Source organism: Oryx dammah, unplaced genomic scaffold, assembly GCF_014754425.2.
Source record: "Oryx dammah isolate SB20612 unplaced genomic scaffold, SCBI_Odam_1.1 HiC_scaffold_25, whole genome shotgun sequence".
NCBI classification, from domain to species: Eukaryota; Metazoa; Chordata; class Mammalia; order Artiodactyla; family Bovidae; genus Oryx; species Oryx dammah.
Genome location: NW_024070209.1, coordinates 28,952,125 through 28,970,300, shown reverse-complemented (window position 1 = coordinate 28,970,300; position 18,176 = coordinate 28,952,125). Strand labels below are relative to the sequence as shown.

At 41.1% G+C, this 18,176-nt stretch overlaps 1 protein-coding gene across 1 annotated transcript in view; it reads left to right on the top strand.

Annotated features, from left to right (window-relative positions):
* The first annotated feature begins 3,404 nt into the window (after window positions 1-3,404).
* Window positions 3,405-18,176, top strand: part of STPG4 (sperm-tail PG-rich repeat containing 4) — a 36,138-nt gene continuing 21,366 nt past the window's right edge. Inside the window, 3 exon segments of the mRNA XM_040224909.1 lie at window positions 3,405-3,437; window positions 6,251-6,310; window positions 7,403-7,660. Coding sequence (XP_040080843.1) covers window positions 3,405-3,437; window positions 6,251-6,310; window positions 7,403-7,660 — 351 coding nt within the window.

Here is an 18,176-nt window from a genome sequence, read left to right as displayed (position 1 = left end):
TAATATTTGGGCTTTAAAACCTCAAAATCCAAATTGGGGCAGGGGGTAGTTGTTTCACCTGTTTTCTAATTTTTTGCTCATAGTGCTTTTTAATTCTACATAAAACAAAGAATTTTCTGTTGTGCCTAACTATCTTCAATATGTTTTACAAATAAGATATCTTCGGTAGTGGCTTGACAGTAACTAAACTTTATTTTATTTAGAAGTTTTCCTTGCTTCTAGACTATTGCTTTCTTTGTACAAAAGGTGGCTATCAAGGTTTCTGTTTTTCTAATTAGTTTTAAATCTGTAGCAAACCAGAGCCAGGATGAAAACACTGAAGTACGTTCCTTGATTGTTATAGCCACAAGGCATTTAATTTCCTAGAGGGCAGTTTGTTTGACAGGTTACTGTGCATTGTTGACTAGTTTAATACCAATGTTACCTTGCCAGAAAACGGAAAACTGGATGGTCGTGAAGGAAAAGAGACATGATTTAAATAGGACAAGGGAAGTTACAGGAATTGAACATCCTAATAGGGTATTATTACATATTAGGCAGGTGATTAAGTAGGAAGACCTTCATTAGATACGAGTTTCATGTGCTATTGAGGCACAGTAATCTCCAGAATATTAAACTTGGGCTTTGGAGTTTTATTGAAGCAGTAGTCAGATCACTATTCTATATAACCTTGAAGAGGTCAGTACTATCTGAGCCTCTCTTACCTTGCATGAAAAATGGGTGTAATTTACCCAGGTGGTTTCCAACTTGGCTTTTGTAATCTTAGGTAAAGCACTTAGCATAGCATCAGACATGACTGAGCACACACACACAGCACTTGGCACAGTTCTTAGTTATTTGCATTGTATTATATCTATGCTGTTAATCAATTATGATCCTTAAAAAATGAGGGAATTAGGCAAAGTTAATATTGGCACTTTTCTAGTTCGAATAGTTTGAAGTAAGGTGGAAAGGGAAAACATGTTTTTTGGTTACTTGCATGCATCACACTGCTAATTTTATATTCTTGTAGTCTTCACAAAAGTCACACAGTTAAGCATTACGTAATCTTAAATCAGAACTATAAAAAACCTTATCTTTTAAGTCTTAACCATATTACGTGTTTTATATTAGAAGCATCATAGTAATTGTTAATTTTTTCTCAATACAATCTGTAGCATGTTTGCTTTCAGATAGTTAATCAAAACTATCACTGTGCAGTTAAAAATGATTCTGCAATATGAAGCATTTTATCTAGAATTTTTATTAAAAATCTGATGCATAGCATAGGCACTGTTGATCTCTACATAGTGTAATCCTGTATTCACAAAGAGAACGGCCTCCTCCCTTTAAAACTGCTGTTATGGTAACCTGAAAATCAAACAGTAGACTGTACAAGACGGTGTTTTCTTAAGGGGACATTTTGTTTATTCTACATACTTAGTCTGTTTTATTGGCAAAGTCCTTGAAATCATTGACCCATGCTGTTTCTATTTTTGCAGTACCCAAAACTATTTTCTCATCTAGGTGTTCCCTTATATTTCATACCTTCTATGGGTTTCTGGACTTCTCTGTACCTTTCATTGTATTCAGTCTCTAGGGTACCAGTCCCTAGTCTGCTGAGCCAGTTTTACAGGCTCAGCCAAAATAAGAAAGTAAAATGAGGCACAGTAATGGACTGGCTTAATCACTTTTGGTGAAAGTTCTGTATTTTACTTGTCTCTTGGTCTTATAACTTCAGCTTTTTATTTCAAACCTGGTGCCTGGCTCCTCCTGCCCTTTTGCCTATTTTTAAGTCTTTGTTAAATGAATTTATTGAATAGCCCCAGTATTTTAGGAGAAGTTTAATGGTGTCCTCTCTTGCTACCCAGAAAAGTCACCCACACGATTACCTGTGAGAACTTGTTAGAGAGTCTGTATTTTAATAATATTTCCAGATAGTTCATGTGCACATTTGAAAAGTGCTGCTATAGTCCGTTTTCTGGTTTTAACATAAAAAAACTTACTGTGTTGAAAGGGCTGAGAATTAGGACAAAAACCTGTCTTGGATGTGTTTCAAATTAGGGGAGACATGATTTGTCACAGTGAGTCTTCAGTAAAGAAGGCACAGGGTCCTTCAGGAGACTTAGAGGAGCTGGCCCTTGAGGGTTGCCAGACCATGAAGAAGGGAATAGCACTTCAAGCAGAAGGGTCAGCATTTGGGGAGACATGGTGGGTGGCATGTTTGGGATTTGTAAGTATACATCAGATCAGGAGATTCTAATGGGAAGATGAGACTAGATTGTAAATTTTGCTTTTGTTCTAAAGGCAATAATTATTGAATGCATTGTGCCAAGACTGTTCAGGTTTCAATGAAGCTAATCATGATTACCCCATGTGGGTCAATGTATTTCACCTCTTTATAGACAATAAATCAGCAAATATAAATCCTGGTAAGGGAGAAGAGGGATTCAAGAAGGATGGAAAAGGAATCAATGCAGTGATAAACTGAAGTCAAGCTTGCTAAGAGCTTGAGAAATCCCCATTGGTTTTGGCAACTGAATAACTGGCTAGTTTATTTACTAAGTGCAGTTTTTAACTTAAAGGTCTATGATGTCAGAATAACAGTTTCAGGGAAGTATGGGGCAGGTGAGGAAAGAAATGAATCTACACTACTATTGAAAGTTTGTGACAGGAACCAGAAACTCCATGGTATAGTGGACCATTGTGGGCACTGGAGTCAGGCCTGGATTTGAACTCGGTTCTGCCACTGTTGTGTGATGCAGAGTCTGCTGTGCTAAACTGTCCAAGGAAGCCTGTTTCCCTCCTGCATAAAATGGGATTGATACCTAATTCACAGGGTTATTTTGAGGATTAAATACATGTGAAGAATTTGGAACACAGCAGGTAATCGAACTATTAAGGTTGAAGGGACATTTGGTTTTAAAGATGGAAATGTGTATAGGTTGAGGAGCTACAGCCAAGATAGGCTGACAATGAAAAGGGTCTATACAGAGGGTAAAGGGTGGTCCGTGGTTTCACGGAATTGTATCCAGAGCTCACTGCACTTCTCAAAGCAGTGACACCCAGAAATTTCCTTCTGGAGTTTAGAAACAATCTTAGAAAGTGGATGCTAAGGTTGATTTTCCCTTAAGCATGCTATCTCCTAGCATGGAGGTGATTTGGGAAAGGGCAGATGGAGATCATGGGATGCTCTAGCTCCTTTACAAGCCTCCTTGGCGCAGGCTCTTGGTGACGCCTGAGCCCTCGAGATTTTCTTACCATGCACGTGCGTGACGGTCTCGTCCAAGTGCGTGCCTGCCTCCCTTCCCCCACCAGCAGAGCCAAACCTACTGGCGGGTCTCCTGCGCATGCTCGAGAGCCGGCGGACCGAGGCGCCTCCTGGCAACCAGACGCCAGCCTCGGCCTAGAGCGAAGAGGCAGCAATGGATCAGTCTGTCGCCATCACCTCCACCACAGTAAGGAAGACCCGACCTGAGGCATGGGGCTTCTGCCTTGGCCTCGGTACCGCCTGCCTTCCCTGCCTTCAATTCGCAAAACACTGTTCCCCTTGCTGGGCTCCGCCAGAAACACGAACTGTCTCTAATCCTGGGTCCTTGTGCCCCTCCGCTTCCTACCTCCATGCCTACGCCTGCAGTCCTTTCTTCCTGATCATTGAGTGCCCTTTTGCTTTTCTGTTGCCTAGCTCTCACTTATCTTTCCCCTTCGTCCTTTGTTTCCTGTCCTGTTTCCCACCTGCCACCCCCGTCTTAACCTACTGCTAACTTGGGCTGGACAACTGCTTTAACAGGGTTATTAGATTCCTTCGTTTCCCTCCCTCCCCCACCATCTGCCAAGAGAGTGGGGTTTTCCTTCCTTGGGCTATTGGACACGTTTTTGCCTTGCTTCCTACTGTAGTATTTATAAAATATAACTGTCTTGTTTAGTTTTTAAATAAATTTGTGCAAGGGATGTTTAGCTAACTTGTGTAAAGTAATTCACCCCTGAAGTGAATATGAAGTGGGAGATAGGGGAAGTTGAGGTCACCTGTCTTTGGCTAAACAAAACAGCAGCTGCCAGGTACCTTCCCTCAGATGTGTCTGTTAACGTCTCCCTTCTTCCCACTTTGTTTCCCTTGCCCTAGATAGTGGTGCAAGGAGGTCCAACCAGTCCATCCTAAGGGAGATCAGTCCTGGGTGTTCACTGGAAGGACTGACGAAGTTGAAACTCCAGTACTTTGGCCACCTCATGCGGAGAGTTGACTCATTGGAAAAGACCCTGATGCTGGGAGGGATTGGGGGCAGGAGGAAAAGGGGACGACAGAGGATGAGATGGCTGGATGGCATCACCGACTCAATGGACATGAGTCTGAGTGAACTCCGGGAGTCGGTGATGGACAGGGAGGCCTGGCATGCTGCGATTCCCGGGGTCGCAAAGAGTTGGACATGACTGAGTGACTGAACTGAGGTAGTGGTGGAGACCTGTCTTAACTTGCCTGAAAAAGTTCAATTTCTGTGACTATAAATGTGCAACAGAGAAGATTCAGCATAAATCTAATAAAGGGAATGTATAGGAAGAAATTCAGACTTAGCAGTGCATATGAAGCAATGCTTTTTCAGAGAAATGCCTATATTTCATAGTAAAACTGAAGCCCAGGGTTCCTTATACGTGGATATATGTTAGGAAGAATGAATTATATCAGTTTACTGATTAGATTATTATTTTTAATGCCTTGTTGCTTGAGATGACCTGTATTTCATAGCAATAAAAAAGCATTCTAAATGAAAGTAAAACTCAGTATTTTAATGATTTTGCCTAGTGGAAATAACAAAAGGAAAAAACTAAGCAACTGCATTCTGTTGTCTTCACTGTTGACAGTGAAGCTCTTCTTAACTTGGCAGATAAGGTATTAAAAATAAAAGCCACCACTTACTGAGTCCTGGTTGTGGGTACAGGTCTTTATGATGCCTTATTTTCGTGCCAGCTCTGGTGCCTTTTGTCCTCCTAAGACGAAAGCTGAGGTTCATGAGGGTTAACTTGCCTAGTGCACCTAGATAGTCGCTGAGCTGGAGTTCAAGCCCAAGTCATAGCATATGGAAATCTAGAAAATGGCACTTTCAACATTTGCAATATGGCCAGGAATTTGAGCTCCGATATTACATTAATTGGATATCTATACATTTTTACCTTGAGCTCCCTGAGCCATAAATCATAATAACAATTATACAATTTTGGGTTTACATAACTCTTTGCTTCCCGCTGCTGCTGCTAAGTTGCTTCAGTCATGTCTGACTCTGTGACCCCATAGACGGCAGCCCACCAGGCTCCCCTGTCCCTGGGATTCTCCAGGCAAGAACATTGGAGTGGGTTGCCATTTCCTTCTCTAATGTGTGAAAGTGAAAAGTGAAAGTGAAGTTGCTCAGTTGTGTCCTACTCTTATCGACCCCATGGACTGCAGCCTACCAGGCTCCTCTGTCCATGGGATTTTCCAGGCAAGAGTACTGGAGTGGGGTGCCATTGCCTTCTCCGCTTTGCTTCCTGCTGCTAAGTCACGTCAGTCGTGTCCGACTCTGTTTGACCCCACAGATGGCAGCCTACTATGCTCCTCTGTCTCTGGGATTCTCCAGGCAAGAACCCTGGAGTGGGTTGCCATTTCCTTCTCCAATGCATGAAAGTGAAAATCGAAAGTGAAGTCGCTCAGTCATGCCCGACTCTTAGCGACCCCATGGACTGCAGCCTACCAGGCTCCTCCGTCCATGGGATTTTCCAGGCAAGAGAACTGGAGTGGGGTGCCATTGCCTTCTCCGCTTTGCTTCCAAAGAGCACCAAATTTTGTCACCTAATTATTCTTATGACATCTTGGTGAGATGAGGATGGATCAGTTCAGTTCAGTTCAGTTCAGTTGCTCAGTCGTGTTTGACTCTGTGACCCCATGGACTGCAGCATGCCAGGCTTCCCTGTCCATCACCAACTCCTGAAGCTTCCTCAAACTCCATCAAGTGTGTGATGCCATTGAGTCAGTGATGCCATCTAACCATCTTGTCCTCTGATGGGGATGTTTATTACTCTAATTTACCCAAAGGAAATTTAGATACTTAAAAAGCACTTAAGATCTTAAAATAGCAATTTAAGGAAATATTATAGGCAAAATTGCTTATGGAGCTCTTGTTTTCATTCAGGGTGACCAGTTTCATACAGTATCAGTTTCTTCAAGTACATGTTTTATAAGTGATATTTAACTTCTAGTGATCACTTCTCAAATGAATAAGCACATTTTTATGTTTACTAATAGAAACCAACCCAGAAGTCATCATCTTTTGAAAGAGAAGGATGGTGGAGAATAGCATTAACGGTATGTATATTTTCATCCTTTCTTATTTGAATCAGTATTTGAGTCTGACCTTTTAAATCACTAATACTTAATTTTAAGGAAACAATGGTTGTTCAAATCTACCTGGGCTTGTTTTATATTTATAATTTTAGTATCAGCACATGACTGAGAAACTAAACTTTGAATGCAGTAAAACTTGGAAGTAAAACAACTATAGGAGTCTAGGTGTTTTATACTACAGGTTATCTTGATAAAGCCAACTTAGCTTACACATTCTGGAAAGGTGTTTGACTTCAGTTTTTATCTTACTTCTTCAAAAAGTAAGAGCCTACGATAGCTGTGTTAACATGGTCAATGTGTGAAAGCAAGATGGTGATACAGGAAAGAAAGATGACCAGAAGGATCCTTCTCCCAAGGTACATTATTTCTGTGTGGCAGAAATGTTTTCTATTCACACCTTTCCATAACAGAGGGGCCCTAGGGACCAAAGCCTCTTTGGAATTGAACTAATTTTAATGGTATAACTGAGCTGAGTGCCCAGTCGGAAGATGGCCACAAAAGCAGCAGGGACTAAACTGTCGGGCCTGGCCATTCAGCCATACTGTGGTTGTGATTTGAAAGTCCCAAACCTCTTATTGGACTAATTAGACAGTATGTTCTGCCAGTTCATCCTCAATCTCGAGTTATTATCCTATAGCTTCCCACTTGAGGGTTAGAAAGAAACACGTGGTATCTATCCACTAAGCTGAAGTAGGATAACTTCTATCTAGTCACGAAACTTATCCAGAGGGTTCTCATGAGAGACCTGACATTGATAGTCAAATAGAATCTCAAATTTAAGTATCTTCGAGGCTACTTTTTAAAAAGTGAAAGCTTTATCTATGGCCGGAACCCATTTGCTATAGTTAAGCAATTGTTGCAGAAAGGAAATCATGATGATTGTCTTGAAATGTTGTTCTGTGGGGAGTGTTTGCCTGATGGAATTTTATTAAAACATTTCTCTAAGTAAAACAAAGAGAAATGCTACTTAGGAGTGACCTTTGAAAGAATGATGCTTTAGGCGATGTTACCAATTTACATACTGACTTGAAAAATGGTATCAATTCTCCACAGAACACTCCTAATCCTGGCACTTATCACTTGAAAACCTTTATTGAAGAATCCCTGTTAAATCCAGTGATAGCAACCTACAATTTTAAAAATGAAGGAAGGAAAAAACCACCTCTTTTGCAAAGAAATGATCCGGTGATAAATGACCTTCCCCAGTACGTGCCTCCTGACTTCTTGGACTTGTTAAAGAAGCAAGTGGCCACTTACTCATTTAAGGACAAACCGCGGTCAAGTCCCAGCACGCTGGTTTACAGAGATCAGGTAAAGTGCTAGTAGCAGTTGGCTTTGTGTGGGAAAGCTATCAAGAGGCCCAGAGGATAATATTCTCTATACTTAGACTGTATCTTCCCCAGGAGAAATTGAAAATCTATAGGATGCCTTATTTCTTCCAGAAATCAAACAAAGCATGCTTCACTTGCAAATATGTCCAGCAAGATGCTTCCCTTCTCAGCCTAACGTGGACATGGGAAATTTTTTTTCCCTTGCTGGGCACTGTTGGTAGGATTCCCCTGACTTGGAGTCTTGTCTATGATGGGGCCATGCTTCTGGTCTCTTCAAGCAGTTGATATGGTATGTCCTCTTTTTTTTAAAGAGAAAACTGCCTTTCAGTGACTAGTCCTCATATTAGAGTGAATATGACTATACACCATAGGAAAGCTTTTGCAAGAATTTCTTGCAGAAATGAGCATTGTGATATCAGTAGAGTCAGGTTGTACTCTAAGCTCTGCCAGTTCATGCATCACATTAAGGATACTGAGCATGGCTGCTTATAGCACTGGGCTAGGTTCTATAAAGGGAAGATGTTCCTGACATAGAAATATTTAAGTAACAATACAAGAGCAAATAGATCAAGTGCTGAGATAAATGGTGTTGCAGGAAAGGCCTAGAGAGAGCTCAGTGAAGGTGGGATTGAAAGGCTAGAATGCTCCCTGGATTGAGTAGGACTGAAGTTGGACCTTGGATAATATATAACATTCCTGTGGCTCTTAATAATTTACTGTGAGCTTCCATGTATATTCTGTTAGTAGTTCTTCCCAGGCATTCTGAAATAGGCAAGATGGATGTCACCCCCATTTTACAGATGAGAAAACTGAGGTGAATAGGGATGAAGTAACTGGTTCCAAGGTGCATAGCTTATAGAGAAGGCAGTGCTTTTTTATGGTTGACCCAATTTTATTTTGTTATTATTTTTTATTAAAGTATCGTTAGATAGCATCACCGACTCAAGGAAATGGATTTGAGCAAACTCCAGGAGATAGTGAAGGACAAGGAAGCCTGGCGTGCTTCAGTCCATGGGGTTCAGTCACTTAGTGACTGAACAACGTAGTTGGCTTACAGTGTTGTGTTAGTTTCAGGTGGACAGCAGAGTGATTCAGTTATACATATATATATCAGTTCAGTTCAGTTCAGTTCAGTCACTCAGTCCTGTCTGACTCTTTGCAGTCCTATGGCCTGCAGCACACCAGGCTTCCCTGCCCATCACCAACTCCCGGAGCTTGCTCAAACTCATGTCCATCGAGTCAGTGATGCCATCCAGCCATCTCATCCTCTGTCATCCCCTTCTCCTGCCTTCAGTCTTTCCCAGCATCAGGGTCTTTTCCAATGAGTCAGTTCTTCGCATCAGGTAGCCAAAGTATTGGAGTTTCAGCTTATATATATATTATAAGTATACAGATATATATTCAGCTTATATATATCTATATATATAAATATATCTATATATATTTATAGATGTATCTTTTCTTTTTCAGATTCTTTTATAAATTATTACAAAATATTGAGTATAGTTCCCTGTACTATAGGTCCTTGTTTGGTTATCTATTTTATATATAATATTGTGTATATGTTAATCCCAAACCCCTTATTTACCCCTCCCTTCCTTGCTGTCCCCTTTGGTAACCATAAGTTTGTTTTCCATGTTTGTGGGTCTGTTTCTGTTTTATAAGTAAGTTTATTTGTATAGGCAAGCTGTACTTTTAACTAAGGGCTTCTGAGCCCCAATTTGGTGCTCTTTCGTCTACCTTGTGCCTCTGGCCTTGAATGAGGGGCAGGGTTTCAGTGGGTGGAACCCAAAGGAGGCATTTCACAAGAAGGGTGGAGTTGAGACATAGACTTTGTCATTTGGGACTTTGGGCCTTAATATCTTCTATTTATAAAGGAGCTAATAATATGTATCAGTCTTTACAACCTTGTCAGGATAGTATGATCATAATCTGAGACGATGCATTGCCACGTGGAGGTTGAATTGAATGGAAGGGGTTGTGGTTATTAGAATGGACAAGAAATCTTCAGCAAAATGAACCCATGTTGTGTCCAAGCAATGAACCCTTCCTAGGGCTTTGAGAATTATGGCTTTGAAACAGGACAGAATGATAAATGTTCACAGGGTAAATCTTGTCCTGTTCGGTTCAGTGGATGAATACAAGCACTGAATTATACATAGACTTTTATGGCTTGGTATCAGGTAACTAGGCGATATGTGAAATCGTCTTGGCCACCTCCTATGCAAAAATCATTCTTCCTCAGCCTCCTCCACCATTTACTTCTGCTTCCTCTCTTCTGACTTTTTTGGTTTCTGAAGGTAGACACAGGCCCACTGCTGAGAGAAGAAAAAATAGATGGTTGGTATTAGGCAAAATTTAATGCTTTAAAAGACCAAAAGAATTTGGCTTACCCAGAGGGATGGATAAAATGTTCTAAAAATACTTTCCTTATTTCTTTTTTTTCTGTCTCCTCTCTCTTTCACCTCCCAGAAAGGCTTGAGCTCCAGAAACTAGAATTAAATGTTTTCCTAATTTTCTATTTCAAAGGTATATGATAACATATTCACAAGAGGAGAGATATTCAGATGTAACCCTGTTTACTCGCCAATAAAATTCATAATTCTGATTTTTTAATGGAAGAACTCAGTAAAACAGTCATTTGAATTCAAGGTGGTAGATGCAGTATACATTATTGTTATTTACTAAGATCAGCATTCTCAAGCTTCATAATTCTTAATAGAATAGTCCCATTATACCTCATTAATGCTGTTCTTTATTTGTAAGAAAGTTTTTACTATTTTTAACACCTTTATTCTGAAGCATATGATTCAACTAGAGAATCTGTATCGAAGAATCATCTGTGTGTTTATATTTATATTTTAATGTATGTGTGTCTGTGCACGGTGGTTGTTCAGTCACTCAGTCGTGTCTGACTCTTTGCAACCCCATGGACTGTAGCCCGCCAGGCTCCTCTGTCCATGGGATTTCCCAGCAAGAATACTGGAGTGGGGTGCCATTTCCTTCTCCAAGGAATCTTCCCAACCCAGAAATCGAACGCACGTCTCCTGTATTGCAGGCAGTCTTCTGCATTGCAAGTGGGTTCTTTACTGCTGAGTCACTAGGGAAGCCCCATGTCTGTGTATATACTCATCTATATCTGGCTCTTTCCAAAGAGTATTTGATATGGACCTAAAATTTTTACAATCATTTTTTTTCTTATCAGAGAAATAGTATATTTTTATTTTAGAATGTATATTCAAATATTCAAAAGTAGGACCGTTTCTCTACAGTATGTGGTTTTATGACCTGATTTCCCCCAGTGTTGCTAACCCCTGGGTTACTTACTCTACCTTATAGCTCCTTTGCTCCCTGCCACTCTTTCCACTACTCCTGTCATAATTTCAGTACATTCAGAGATGATGATGATTTTCCAACAATCTGGCTTCTCAGTGTTTTGAACTCCACTTCAGCCACTCACTCCTTAGATTTTTCTCAACACCAATCATTTCAGCCATCCTTAATTTCAGTTGCATGCATTGCACTATGATTACTGTCCCCAGATCTTCTGCCTTGCTCACTCTGGCATCCCAGCCTCAACAACTTTTTTGTTCCCCCCAGTCTACAATCCATTGGTCCTGCTGTTACTGGAAAAATGGGTTTGCCTCTTGGTGGATGTTGAACCAAAAGATACAACCAAGCCAAAGAGCAGAGAAGGAAGAATTATTGCTGCTGCTCTCAAGGCCTCAAATCACTGTCATCCCTTGGGTGTCCCCACCATCCACAGGCTCTGGACGAGCTTGTGCAAGTGTGTGCATGTGTGTGCAGCATGTGTCTGTCCAAGACCCTATCTGCTTACACTACCACCTTTCATTGCCTCTCAACTTGCTGATATTTTCCTTCCTTTCAAAGCTTAAGTTCCATAGTTACTCATTAGAGTTACTCCCTGCACACAACCTCAATTCCTTGACCTCTTGATGGCTCATCTTACTTGTTTGGCAAAGTCACAACCCTGGTCAGATCTCTCTGTGAACTTGGACCCTGCATTTGTATAGCTGAATAACTAGTCTCATTTTCAATTCTTTACTACCCATGGGTACAGAATTGTTGTTTTTCAGTCCCTAATCTGTTTACTCTCCCATTCTCCTGAGGTAGGTTTCTCTCACATCTTTCTTCTTTCCAAATCCTAACACCTCCTCCTCAATCCTCATTCTTTTTTTCTCTTCTCAGCCTTTTGGCTTGTTCAGCCCCTCCTTCCTGCCTTCTTCCATTTGGAGGCCCAGGCATGCATACCTCTTCCCCATCTGCTCTCACTCCCTGCTGATCTGATTTAGTCTCTAGGCTTTGAACACCAGCTGTTTGTTTGTGATTTCCAAATGTATATCTCCTGCCTAGACTTCTCTGTTGAACTCCAGGCTTGTATATCCAGTTGTTGTTTTGACTTCTCTGTTTTATGTCAAATTCAGGGTTTCTCACCCTTGGCTCTGTTGACTTTTTGGACAGGATAATTCTTTGTGGTAGGGGGAAGTCCTATGCTTTGTAGGATGTTTAATAGCATTTCAGGATAATTAGATGCCAATTAGCAGCCTCCCCCACTCCCAGTTGTTCTTCTCTGGTGGCTTAGACAGTAAAGAATCTGCCCTACAATGCAGGAGACCTAGGTTCAATCCCTGGGTTGGAAAGATCCCCTGGAGGAGGGAATGGCAACCCACTCCAGTGTTCTTGCCTGGAGAATCCTCGTGGGTAGAGAAAGCTGGTGGGCTACAGTCCATGGGGTTGCAAAGAGTTGGACACGATTGAGCGGCTAAGCATACCTCCCAGTTGCAACAACCAAAACTGTCTTCAGACATTGTTCAAATGTCCCCTGGGGAAGGGGGGAAGTAAAAAAAAAAAACAAAACATTTGATTGAGAACCTCTAGGTTTACTCTTTGTAACAGGGGGTGTGATCTCTGAGTGGCTCTTTTCAAGGCCAGCAGGTTGATGGTGAACTGGCTTCATCTGTGACCTCAACTCTTGTGTCTCCCCTCATTCTGGTCCTGACCAATGGCCTCTTCCGGGCTGCTTCTTGAATTTGCTACTCCCAGTCCAACCTCATGTCTTTGCAACGGATCTTCCTTCATCTGGAATGCTCTTATCACAGATATCCATGTGACTTATTCCCTCTCCATCTTCAAATCTTTGTTCAAGGGTCACTTTCTCAATGAGCTTCATTAAATTGGCCATCTGACACCCCTGACCTTTCCTGCCGTCCTCTTTTGTTTCCTTAGAACCTAGAGCCATCAGTATACTATATAATTTATTTATAGTTTGCATTTATTATTTGTTGTCTGCCTCCTCCCATGAGAGTAGAGCTTTATGACAGCCTGAATACATATCAGTTTTGTTCACTGTTAACATTTTTGCCTCTCGAATAGTGTCTGATTGGTTAATATTTGTTGAATGCATGGAATGAATTGATTGCTTGTATTTCTGAAATCTGACTGGGCCTTCATCATTTTGTTTCCCTGGATGTGTGATTATCTTTGACTGTGCATTGTTCATTGCCCCTGAAAAGTTGTTTCCATGGATTCCCTAAGATGAAAGTGTTTTTCCTTCAGAGGAAGTTTGTTTTTGGTTTCTGCTAATATTTAGGGTGGTGCCACTTTAGATACACTGCTTATATATTCTTGGGTCACTCTAGTGATGGGAATTTGGACCAGAATCCATGAAAGGAACCAGCCCACGGTTACACTCTTTCAAGGATGGGTTTCTCCCTGTTGTCTCAATTCTGCTTAGCACCAAGACATCTCTTTCTGTACTCCCCTTAGCATTGGGGTGAGGTGGGAGGGTGGCTTTCAGGAAACTCCCTTTTAGGGCCTCCAGTTTCTGTGGGTAGGACTCCCACTAGATCACCATCATTGATGATCTGAGCTTTGGCCTCTAGATTCTTCTAGGGCTCTAAAGTTCACTCAAATCCAGGTCTGTTCCTCTGCTGAGTTTAGTCTGGACCAGCTTAAATCCTCTGAGCAAAACTAGGCCATTTGTATCTCTGGTTTCTTGCTATCTCTCAGTTTTGTTGTTCAGTTGCTCAGTTGTGTCTGACTCTTGTGCGACCCCATGGACTATAGCCCTCCAGGCTCCTCAGTCCCTGGGACTCTCCAGGCAAGAAAGCTGGAGTGGGTTGCCATGCCCTTCTCCAGGGGATCTTCCTGACCCAGGGATAGAACCTGAGTGTCTGATGTCTCCTGTCTTGGCAGGTGGATTCTTTACCATTAGCACCACCTAGGAAGGCCATCTCTTGGTATAGGAATCTTATATTCCTTATGACTTTATTATCAGTTTCATATCTCATTAAAAGCTCTTGTTTATTTTGTATGTTTTGTCCCTCATTTCTAGTAGTTGTCTACAGTGGGAAGGTTCATCATCCAAATAACCTAGCCTGCCATTAGCAGAAACCAGAACTTTTCTTTTTTCTTCAAAATATATTTTGAATCTTTTCCATGCATCATGATGCAAAGAAATGGAAAGATATCCCATGTTCATTGTTCAGAAGAGTTAATATAGTTAAAATGTCTGTACTACCCAAATCAATCTATAGATTTAAAATAATACCTGTCAAAACACCCATGACTTTTTTTTTTACATAACTAGAACATAATCCTACAATTTATATGGAACCACAAAAGACCCTGAATAGCGAAAGCACTCTTGAGGCAAAACAAAGCCAGAGTTATCACCCTCTCTGATTTCAAACTATACTACAAAGTTACAGTGATCAAAACAGCATAGTAATGGCATAGATAAATGGGACAGAATAGAAAGCCCAGAAATAAAACCATGCCTGTACGGTTAATTACGTTACAACAAAGGATGCAAGAATATACAGTGGGAAAAAGACTGTCTCTTTAGTACTGATGCTGGGAAAACTGGACAACTACGTGTGAAAGAATGAAATTAGAGCATTTTCCTATGTCATCCTAATGAGTAGGGTTGGATCTTTTAATTTACCCCAATTTTCTGACATTGGAGTTGGTACAAGACAACTGAAATACATATCCACACTAATAGCTTCCTGTCTTTTTCTATGACTCCAAGCTACTGCAGGATTTCTGAGTGCCTAATCAGCATGGATTGAAACATTAATTAACTAGGATCAGCTGTTTTTATGGGCATATTGTCTAGATTTTCTGAGCCTTACATTACAAGTGAGGAATGAAGAAGCATAGGTAGGAATTAGAGTAAAATGTACTTACTGTATATAAATGCATGCATGCAAACACGCATTACATATATGGACAAGGGAGCCCTCCAGATAGCTTGCAACACGTTCAGCGATGTACAGAGAAGCAATCTCTTATGTAAGGCAGCTGAGTATTTAAGACTTCCTGGAAAAGTCTTAGTCCTCCCTCAGCTATATTAAATAGCAAAGAATGGCCATTGCCAAGTAAAGTAGGACAAATAAAGAAGCTATGGATAACCAGTATTCCTTTCTAGAGTAAGGTTAAGAGTTTTTCCATGATTGCTTCATTGAAAAAGATCTTAGGCAATTGCTGAGTATAGATGAATAAACAGTGGCTTTAAAGTTTTATTTTCCCCCTCACCTTTCAGTTCTCTTTCTTCCTTCTCCTCCTATGTATGTGTATATAAGATGCCTGAGTGGGAGAGAGAGGGAGCAGAGAGCAAAGAGCATGAAGCATGCATTCACAGTGTAAAGTAAATAGAAAGCAAACATCTGTGTCATCGTCATCAAAATCAAGAAGTAGAATGCTGTGCCCCCCAAGAAAGCCCCCTGCTTAAAATACATTTCTATGCTTCCAGCATATAATAATAATAGTAATAATAATAATAAATACCTATGTTCCCTAGGTGTTTATTCTGTCAAGTGAGCAATGAAGAACGCACAGATGCATTAGGACATTGTGTCTATTTCATCATAAAATTTGTATTTACTGTTCTTATCACTGAATCCACAGAAAATGCCTCTGCAGTCAAAATTCTGTATTAATATATGAAAGATAGCTGTAGGATCAGATACAATAGGTGAACTTAGATAAGGCAGATAACACCAGGATATGAACGTCTCGTTTCCAACAAGAGCAGTATTGTATTTTTAAATCTGATTTTAAATTAATAGGGGTGGAAGAAGAGTGTCCGTTTTAAGAAGGATTCAACTCCTCCCTGCCAACTCCTTGAACACAGGAAGTTCCCATCTGTCTTCCCCTGGCTTCTCATTCTCTTTCTTTTTCTCCATCCCTCCCTTCACAGAGCCAGTTTACCAGTTCTATGCTTACCAGTTCCTAACTCTCCCTTACTTCTCTTACTCTGGGCTGACATCCACAGACCCAGGAATAATGGAGCTATCCAGGTAGTTTGTAACAAGTTTCACAATGGGCAGAGAGACAGTCTGTTCTACAATGTTCTTCCTTCTTAGAATCTCCCCCTTGCCCCGCTCAAGGAAGTCTTACCTTTCTTTAAAGCATACTCCAATCTTGCTGTCTTTACCATCTTTATATCACCCAGTTAGATTTATTCATTTCTCCCCACAACCCAGCTTTACTGAGGTATAACTGACAAATAAAATTGAACATATTTAAGGTGTACAACATGATTTGATATATGTATAAATCGTGAAATGATTACCACAGTCAAGTTAATTAACACATCGATCACCTCACACAGTTACCATTGTGTGTGTGTGTGTGTGATAAAAACACATAAGATCTACTCTCCTAGCAATTCTCAAGTGTACAATACAGTATTATTAACTATAGTCACTATGCTGTGCATTATATCTCCAGAACTTATTTATCTTATAATAAAGTTTGTATTTTGACCAACATTTCTCCATTTCCCCCACCTGTCAGCTCCTGGAACCACCATTTTACCCTCTGTTTCTATGAGTACAACCCTTTCATATTCCACACGTAAGTGTTACAAAATGGTATTCGTCTTCCTCTGTTTGGCTTATTCGACTTAGAATAATGCTCTCCAGGTTCATCCATGTTGTTGCAAATGCTAGGATTTCCTTTTTTTTTAAATGGCTGAACAATATAATATATACAGTAAGGGACTATATATCACATTTGCATTATCCATTCAACCATGGATGGACACCTAGTTTGTCTCCATAGCTCGGTTGCTGTGAATAATGCTGCAGTGAATGTCCAACTGAAGATATCTCTTCCAAATACTGATTTTGTTTCCTTTGGATATATACCCAGAAGTGGGACTGCTGGATGATACGGTAGTTTTGTTTTTGATTTTTGAGGAATCTCCATACTGTTTTCCATAATGGCCATACCATTTTATGTTTCCACCAAAGTGTGCAGTTCAGTTCAGTCACTCAGTCGTGTCCGACTCTTTGCGACCCCATGAACTGCAGCACGCCAGGCCTCCCTGTCCATCACCAACTCCCAGAGTCTACCCAAACTCATGTCCATTGAGTCGGTGATGCCATCCAACCATCTCATCCTCTGTCATCCCCATCTCCTCTTACTCTCAATCTTGAAAAGCATCAGGGTCTTTTCAAATGAGTCAGCTCTTCACATCAGGTGGCCAAAGTATTGGAGTTTCAGCTTCAGCATCAGTCCTTCCAATGAATACTCAGGACTGATCTCCTTTAGGATGGAGTGGTTGGATATCCTTGCAGTCCAACGAACTCTCAAGAGTCTTCTCCAACACCATAGTTCAAAAGCATCAATTCTTTGACACTCAGCTTTCTTTATAGTCCAACTCTCACATCTATACATGACTACTGGAAAAACCATAGCATTGACTAGATGGACCTTTGTTGGCAAAGTAATGTCTCTGCTTTTTAATATGCTGTCTAGTGGTCATGTATGGATGTGAGAGTTGGACTGTGAAGAAAGCTGAGCGCCAAAGAATTGATGCTTTTGAACTGTGGTGTTGGAGAAGACTCTTGAGAGTCCCTTGGACTGCAAGGAGATCCAACCAGTCCATTCTGAAGGAGATCAGCCCTGGGATTTCTTTGGAAGGAATGATGCTAAAGCTGAAACTCCAATACTTTGGCCACCTCATGTGAAGAGTTGACTCATTGGAAAAGACTCTGATGATGGGAGGGATTGGGGGCAGGAGGAGAAGGGGACAACAGGGGATGAGATGGCTGGATGGCATCACTGACTCGATGGACGTGAGTCTGAGTGAACTCCGGGAGATGGTGATGGACAGGGAGGCCTGGCGTGCTGCTATTCATGGGGTCGCAAAGAGTTGGACACGACTGAGCAACTGAACTGAACTGAACTGAGGGGGCGACTTCACTTTCATGCATTGGAGAGGGAAATGGCAACCCACTCCAATGTTCTTGCCTGGAGAATCCCAGGGACAGGGGAGCCTGGTGGGCTGCCGTCTCTGGGGTCGCACAGAGTCGGACATGACTGAAGTGACTTAGCAGCAGCAGCAGCAGCAGCAGCAGCATGTTACACTTAAGCATTCAATAATTTTGAAGGGTCTAATTTTGTTTTTTGCACATGGATCTCCAGTCTCCCAGATACCATTTATTGAAGAGACTATAGCTTCC